The sequence below is a fragment of the Dasypus novemcinctus genome, chromosome 11 (assembly GCF_030445035.2).
Source record: "Dasypus novemcinctus isolate mDasNov1 chromosome 11, mDasNov1.1.hap2, whole genome shotgun sequence".
Taxonomy (NCBI): Eukaryota; Metazoa; Chordata; class Mammalia; order Cingulata; family Dasypodidae; genus Dasypus; species Dasypus novemcinctus.
The window spans coordinates 109,171,076-109,179,526 of record NC_080683.1 but is presented as its reverse complement, the minus strand read 5'-3'; the positions used below and the strand labels follow the sequence as shown (position 1 = coordinate 109,179,526).

The window sequence follows — 8,451 nt, the reverse complement described above, 5'->3', positions numbered from 1 at the left end:
AAAGTTAAATGGAATTACCATATGACCCTGCAAATCCACTCCTAGATATAAACCCCAAAGTACTGAAAAGAGGGACTCAGACAGCTGCTTGTACGGCATAGCAACATAATTCACAATAGCCCAAAGGTAGAAACAACCCCCGTGTCCACCAGCAGACAGATAAATGAAATGTGACTCATACATAGATGGCATATTATTCAGCCATGAAAAGGAATGAAATTCTCATACATGCTGCAACATGGCTGAATCTCAAAAGCATTATGCTAACTGAAGTAAGTCAAACACAAAAGGACAAATAGAGTGTAATTCCACTTAAATGAAATATCCAGAATAGGCAAATTCACAGAGACAGAAAGTAGATTACAGATTACCAGGGGCTGGGGGAGAGGGAATGGGGAGTTATTGCATAAATGGTATAGAGTTTGTGTTTGCAGTGATGGAAACTTTTGGAAATAGATAGCAGTGATGGTTGCACAACATTGTGAATGTAAGTAATGCTCCTCAATTGTACACTTAAAAATGATTAAAATGGCAAATTTTAGGTATATTTTACCACAATTAAAAAAGAAATAGAGAAAGAGCAAATGGTGTGGGTGAAAAGGGAGGGCATTGGATTTCACTGAGTCACGGAGTTTCTGCAGACTTGAAGCACAACCCAGCTGCTTAGCACTGCAGAAGGGCACATTGAGCGGTCCCAGCGCACAGTGATGAGGTGTGCAGAGCGGACTGGCAGAGATTATGCCCTTTGCACTTACTCTGATAGGCTATATCTCAGTGTCTTTTGCATTTCCCCGGGCAGATCCAAGTCCTATGGTTATTACACCTTGACTAGCAGAGTAACCTGTTTGCAGCTGGCACTAGGTGAGATAATTCTTGATGTAGAACTTATGGTTATTGTATGCAGTAATTGATTCTTTAATAGCTCCATTGAAGACTTTTATTTTGTAAATGATAAATTAGCAGACCCTTCCTGTAAAGTGGGATATTGCTCTGTTGCCTCTTCTGGGATGTCAAGATTGATCTACTTCATCCTTTTTACCTTCTAGGTGCGCAGCAGTCAATGACGGGGAGGAGGTATGCGGCAGAGAGAAGAAATGTGGAGGGAGCTGAGGCTGTGGGTCTTGAAGCACGGACATCTTGTCCAACGTTGAATCCTTCCCTGTTTCTTACATGTTGCCTGGCACAGAACTCTTTGTTGAATTGTTGAGTTGAAACGAGGCAGACAGAATTGGTCAGCAAAGCCTCCACAGTTTGCTAGTTTAATCCTGCTTTTCTGTCATCTACTTTGATTCCAACTCCAGTGTTTTCAGAATGGCAAGCTGAATCGAAATCCACAGAGAACTCTCTCCAGCCTCAGTGAGGCTGCCAAATGCAGGGGTGGCTCAGAAGGGGTGGTGGAGCGGCCCGTTGTACCTAAGCCGGGAAGTCTAATTACCTCCAAAAGGTCAGCGATGAACCAGCATTTCCACCCACTGTCTTTGTACCCGGGTTGTCAAAATGCTCTGCAGTAAACTCCTGGTGCCGAGCCGATGGGGGTTCAGATATCTGGTGAACAGGCACCATGCACAGGCTTGACTGGGTGGGGGAACTGCAGACCAACGACCTTCTGGACCCCAGTCTGACTCGGTCAATGTGGCCTCAATCAGGGCTGTCAGCCTCAGCGCTGTTGACGTTTGGGGCCAGATAACTCTTTGGGGAGGGGGCTTTCCTTTGCACTGTAGTATGTTTAGCAGCATCTCGTGTCTGCCCGCTCCATACCAGTTACACAACCCCACTGCCCAGACTCTGGCTGTGACACCGAAGACCCTCTTCAGACCTTGCCAGATGTCCTCTGCTGTTGAGGGCTCCTGCTAATGAGAACGTGTCTACAGAAGTTTGTCTCAACACACCATTCTTAACCCCCCTGTATTAGAAACACCTGGTGTGTTCATTAAACTGCAGTCATAAGGGGCCCCCTCAGAATCTCAGGGCTACAAGCATTTGTAGTTTTGGTCCCTGCCTTAAAAAATGCTTATATGTGTGAAGTTTGCAACCCATGACCATCACTAGTATCAGAAATGGCTTTTCTTTTCTTTTTTGATAATCCAATGTCATATCTATAAGTAAAACTGTTTTAATGAATTCCCTTTAAATGCAGGATTGCGTTTACCAAAATATTTCCATGTCCTGAAGAACAAGGCTTGTTGAGATCATAGCCAGTTCTTGCCTGTTCCCTTAACAGGGTACTGTCTGAGATAACCGGGCCCCCACGCGGCACTGGCTTGGCGTTCGTTGTGGCGCTGGCCCTCCTTACTGCAGGAAGTGACTCTCTGGCTCTAGCCAACCAAGCACGGCCAGCAAGTCACCCCACAGGGCGTGCTTGTAAGTGCAGGTGAGGAGAGCTGCTGTCACTCTGCTTGTCAAATGCCTTGTCTGGCAGAGGAACCCCTTATAATAAAGTAGCACTCAGTTTTAAGCTTAGTCCCAGGGTAACCTTGGCAGAATGGTACATAGACATTTAAATTTAGATGTAGGAACACAAACTCCAGAGTAGAGTAAACTGACATGGCACTGAACTTCAGAGCCATCTGCCATGACCGTAGAACCTGTGGGTCTCTGTAGCCCTCAGGAGAACCAGTGGAGAAAGTAGCCACCGAAGCTACTAAGGGTAGAGAGAGGGAAGAAGAGATATGATGTGGAGGCATTTTCAGGACTTGGAGTTGTCCTGGGTGGTACTTTAGGGACAGATGATGGACATTGTATGTCCTGCAATGGCTCACTGGGTGGCCTGGGGGGAGAGTGTAAACTGCAATATAAACCACTACCCATGTGGTGCGGCAGTGCTCCAAAATGTATTCACCAAATGCAATGAATGTGCCACACTGATGAAAGAGGTTGTTGACGTGGGAGGAGTGGAGTGAGGGGGATGGTGGGTATATGGGGACGTCATATATTTTTTAATGTAACATTAAAAAAAAAAAAAAGGTAAAAACAAACAAAGCCCATGAAGTATTCAACAAAACAGAAGAAAACAAAAATTTAGATATAGGATGAGATGTTATCTGAGTTTTGAATATAAAGTTCTTTTGTAACTAGATGGAGATGTTACAGATTCCCAGTGGTGGCAGCTGCGGGGAGTGTGGTAGAAGGGCAGAGGAACCCTGGGCTTGGGAGGCTGAGGTGCCCAAGAAGAAATAGGAGAACTGAAAGAAGAAGAAAAAGAGCTTAGATATGAACTGAGCCTGCCTTCCGGCTGACCCTGCCCATAGCACCAGCTCACGTTGTAACATCCTGACCATGCATTTGATGGGGAACCTCTCATACAACCCTCTCTCTAGCCTTCGAGGAATTCCTCTTACTGTTCTCTATTGCAGATGGAAAAGCTGCTCTGAATGCAGGTCCCTCTGCAATGAGCTGCTACATCATGGATTGCCTGGATCACAAGAATTCGACTGTGAGAACACTCTTTGGTGGACAAAAGTTCTTGGGCTTCTTTAGATATAGCAATTCATCCATTAGAAGAGAATCATCTTTGCTTTAGTTCACAATTTAGGCTTTTATTGTGCAAGCATCATATCCGCATGCCACAGTCTCAATGAGCGGTGGGGTGAAGGAGTAGAGCAGTCTCAAGGGTCAGGTAGGGGCAGAATCAGCTGGACCATCCCGCTGAGCCCAGCATGAGACCAGCGGCCTGGATCCCCAGGCTGGGACACACAGGGGCGGTTCTCCCAGCTGGTGCCAATATAGAATAGAGCCTTTGAGATAGTTCATAGCCACCTGATTTCTATCCTATGCCCTGACCTTCTGCTGCACACTCCCTTTCATGCCTTCTCTTCACCCTCTAGGACATTCCCTTTCATCTAAATTCATTCACTTGAAAATAAAAGGCAGGCAAGGAGGACCCTTCCAAGTGATTTGCACAGCTCTGCATCCCTGCAGGGCCAGCTAAACTAGAGAGCTCCAGAGGAACCGTGGAGGGGCTGTTGCTCTCAGTGTGGGGCGAGAGAAGGTCAGAGCTGAAAGGAAAGTGGCTGTTGGGACTGAACATCTGAAAAGAAGAGGAAGCAAGCTTGCTTTATTTATAGCAGTGGAGAGACAGACAGATAATGCGCATGGCATTCTGCTTGGACTATACAATTTTTATGTCCAACCAAGTTTCTTAATATGTATTTGATTTAGTTTCCTTGTTACCAAAGCAAAGACGGTGCAATGGGTTGATTTAAACAATGGGAACTTCTTGGCTCATGGTTTGGAGCCTGGGAAAATCCAAAATCAAGGCATCTTTAAGGCGATGCTTTCTCCCAGAAGACTGTGGCATGCTGGGGCTGGCTGCTGGTGCTCACTGATCCTTGGCTTTTCTGTCACATGGCAGTGCACCCAATGGCCTCTCCTAGCTTCTCCCTTCTCTTAATGATTCCCCTGAAATTCAGCTTCTGGCTGCTTCCTCTGGCCTTTTCTCTCTCTGAGCTTCCCTACAATGCCTCAGTAAACAGTAGTAAGACTCATCCCAACTCAGCTGGGCCACACTTGAACCAAAGATTCCTTTCACAAGAGTTCTCACCCACAGGAATGGACCCAGCCTGAGAAGATGTTATTCTTAAAATTTATTTGTACTGGTCTACTCTGTGCTTCCATGATCCTGTCATCATTGAGATCTCTTCCTTTATTGCTGCTCTCCCTGCTCACCTGGCCAGGAAATCATGGTGCTCCTGGAGGTGGGGCATAAGGACATGACAGCATGTGACAAAATATCCTGCTTCTCACATGGAAAACGCCAATCAGAACATGAACACAAGCTCTAGTAGGTCTTCAAAACATCCCAGCCCTTAACAGCAGGTCACCCCTCCCCCCATGGGGACAAGGTTGCAGACAGAGCCAGTGGAGAAGGGCCGATGGGACAGCTCCTCCTTTGCTTTCTTTCTGTGAAAAGTCATCTTGCAAATCCAACAAGCAATGTTTGAGGGCTTTTCAAGTAGTCACTTCAGGGTCCCTTCTTCCTTCAGGTTGGTGCACTTGTGCTCATCCTTGGGATGGGATTTTTGGATCTAAGTGAGTCACATAATATCTGTTTTTCCTGGGCATGGGGGCAAGTTGGTTGGGAGGCTTTCCATTGTGTTTGTAGTTTGTGAGCACTCCACAGAGACAACTGTTAAGTGTGTTTGTGTTGGCAACAGAGAAATAGCCATTATGTGAAAAGAAAAATGCTCAAAGTTAAAGAAAATAAAGGAAGCAGAGCAGCCCTTGTTTACACCCACAGGGACTTGTTTTCCAAAAAGAATAATTGAAAATGTTGTCAGGAGCATAAATCCCCATTCACCCAGTAGACAGCAGCCCCCACCAGTAACCCAGACTCTGTGGCCTGCTTTCATAAACTAATTTGGTTTGAAAGAATCACATTAATCTTGTCTATTTTAAAGGCTTCCCCTTGGGAATGTCCACTCTGCACAGCAACCTCAAAGATAAAATGCTCCCTTTAAGAGACACGAGCTAATTACTTTCATGTCATTATTCAAGAGAGTCCTTTATCACAATGACAATGGATTTTGAAATCAGCCTGGGATTCTATCGGGATTTTCTTAGATACAAGCATGAAAACATGACAGAGAAACAGACCCAATTACTGTGTTTTTTGTATTCAACCCTCCTCCCCACCCATTCCCACTGCCACCTCCACCCTCCCTCTTTATTTTTGAAACAATGAAAGAAATAAAACAACTTTATTGTTGAACTTCACATTTCAGAGGAAGTAGCAGGGTAAGGATGGGATTCATTCTGTTTGGTCATATTTTCATATCTGGAGTTGTGCACTGTTTCTGAAATAAGGAATCTAGTAGAAAAAGTTCAAAAGTATGGATATGTCCAGTGAAAGTGAGGGCTCCTTGTTTACATCGTGCCCTTCAGCTGGGTTTTATCTGCCATCCTTCGTGCAGTGTATCTTCTGATGACATGCCCCCTCTGGATGCTCAGCTTCCTTCAGCCTCTGCAACCACCATACCCACCAGGTGGGGACACTTCTGAACTTAATAGCAGCAACCTACATTAGAGTGACAGGGTGGGCTCCCAGTGTCCACAGTTGCCTGACTCCACCAGGGCCGTCTGGCAGTGGGGACCTCACTCTCCATTCTCACAGTTAACCCCTTTGTCCCTGTTCACACTTAGGCCTGCCTCCTGCCTGGGATTATGAGGACAAGTTTCTAAACTGGCAAGGGATCATTCTGTGGCACCATTCTGCACCTTGGGGAGGAAAAAAGATGGGGCGAATTTTCTGCATAAGTGGGATGGAAGATACCTAGGGCAGGTTTGCTTTTTTTTTTTTCAACTCTGTATCTTTTATTAGAATAGAACATGCCCATACAGTAAGCATTTGGTAAATGTCTGCTGAATGACCAGATGATTCCCAGGTCCAAACATGGGAGCTTGGGCTAGTTAGCCACCAAGGCTTTATATCAAACAGCCACATCTGAAAGTTTTATGCCAGAATAATAATCACACACATCAGATTTCCGTAAAATAGGTGAGTTCCATCTCTAGCTCCTCCCCCACCACAATCAGCAGTCAGGTAAAGTTGAGGAGTTTATTAGGGAAATATGAGTGGCAAAGACACCCCAGATGACAGAAAGAAAACCCTGAAAATGCCCCTTCAAGCCACGGGGGGCCTAGTCTTGACATTCCCAAAAGGACAATAAGCTGGCAGGTTACCAACAACATTCTCTGGCAGCCACTTTGCCAAGGCATCAGTATCTCAGCCAGGATTGTCCCCCACTCCTCACCAAAGGTGGTGAGGAGACAAAGACTGTTTATAGGAACAATACAAAGGAATGGAGAGTTGTAAGGTCTGAAAAAGAGAGAGGTGAGGAGGACAAAGAGTCCCAGGCTTCTGGCTCTGAGTGCCTAAAATAAGTTGACAAATAGTTCTATAAAATGTATAATGTTATTTCCAATAGTTCCCCTGGACTTTTTCCCACATGCCACATTATACCCCCAGATGTACATGGCAAAGCCCAAACGGCACATTTTTGAAAAAAGAAAAACAAGAATAAGCCCTGTTGCTCTGTAAGGAGAGAGGAAGTTGCTGAGGCTGCTATGGCATTTCCCACGTGGGCCTGTGTTCTGTAAAGCAACTTCTCAGCAGCAGCATGGCATAGCTCTAGGTGAGGGTCTCACCTTTTGTCACCCGGGCTTCAATGTACTCTATTCTCCGTTCAAGGGCAGTCAATTTCTCATTTAGTGTTGCAAGTCTTGAACGACAAGACATATCGAACGAGTTGAGAAAGTCCGCGATTTTCTTGATGCTGCTCGTGATGACCTCAATGTACTCCCGATTTGCCCAGTCCTGATGAATCTCTCTTTGCACCGGATCCTCCTGGCCCGCCATGGCGGCCGCTTAAGCAGGTTTGCTTTTAAAGCCAAGGAAACCTTTGTAAAGTTTAGCAGTTCAATGGGTTTATCAGATTTTTCAGAAGACATGCAGGCTATAAAGAAACATGACAGGGGTAGAGACAGTGTTAATTCCAGTGGCCAAGAGCCCAGAATTTTGCTCCAGGTCATCTTCAGAAAGGGCTTTCGCCCACCTTTGCATCCATCTCAGTGTAAGACAATCTGCTCCACTCCATTGTCCTTGAAGATTCTGTCTAGGAAAAGCTTCTTGTCTGGTACAATGCTTAATACTTCTGATGAAGAAAGGAAAGATAGGAGACATTTTCTCATGTATAATTCCCTTTTGGATCTTATTATTTTTAATGGATTCAGAAGCTTTAATTCAATACCAGTTGGACTTGATTGATATCTCTGATTTGAAGAATATGTAAAGTTATACTTAACACTTATTTTCTTTTTTCCTTGGGGGAGATACACCTAGGCCTCCTAAGTCTATTTCCATATAAATATGATCATGATGCAGTGTGTATTTTTAAAGTTATTATGAAAATTTGGGTGCAAATTCCAAGAGCTTCTTTAATCAGCAAAAGCTGTTTGGAACTTCCAGCCTGGTACCCTGGAGCCAACGGACAGAGTTGGCTCACAGCACCTTTTAAATTCGATTATCTGAATACAGATGAGTAATAATATTTGTAAATGGTGAGAAGGTTGTAACATTAGTGAAGAGAAATTTATGACTGAGATTGAACAGTTCAGGATTACTCTGCCACCCCAATCTTTGGAGACAAGCCAGCACTATGGTGCGAAAATAAATATTTCAGTTGTCATGGAAACTGAGATCACCTTGGAGATGATTAATATCAGTGGGGCTAAGGGTGGAGGGTTGCAATTGCATCCTTTCTGACCAAATTAATCATGATCAAACAAAGAGCAGCAAACACTTTTATAAAGGCCTAAGAACTAATTCTTTTTCAGACCATTTAAGAATGATTAGCATTGTCCTCTTTGAGTAAAGACGACTCTTAGTAAATGTACATTTTTTTCTTTTTACTCAACGGCTTTCTAATAGATCATTTGTAGGGGCGTCAAATGACT

General features: G+C 44.6%; 1 protein-coding gene across 1 annotated transcript; it reads right to left on the bottom strand.

Moving 5' to 3' along the window:
- Nucleotides 1-6,539: 6,539 nt before the first annotated feature.
- LOC101415215 (probable protein BRICK1) lies at nucleotides 6,540-7,362 on the bottom strand. The gene has a single exon (XM_004452948.4). It carries the CDS (start codon nucleotides 7,352-7,354, stop codon nucleotides 7,127-7,129), a length of 228 nt encoding a protein of 75 aa, XP_004453005.1. The 5' UTR covers nucleotides 7,355-7,362; the 3' UTR covers nucleotides 6,540-7,126.
- Nucleotides 7,363-8,451: the final 1,089 nt, after the last annotated feature.

Coding starts and splice junctions, on each gene's coding strand:
- LOC101415215 (XM_004452948.4), bottom strand. CDS start 7,354: ATGGCGGGCCAGGAGGATCCGGTGCAAAGAGAGATTCATCAGGACTGG.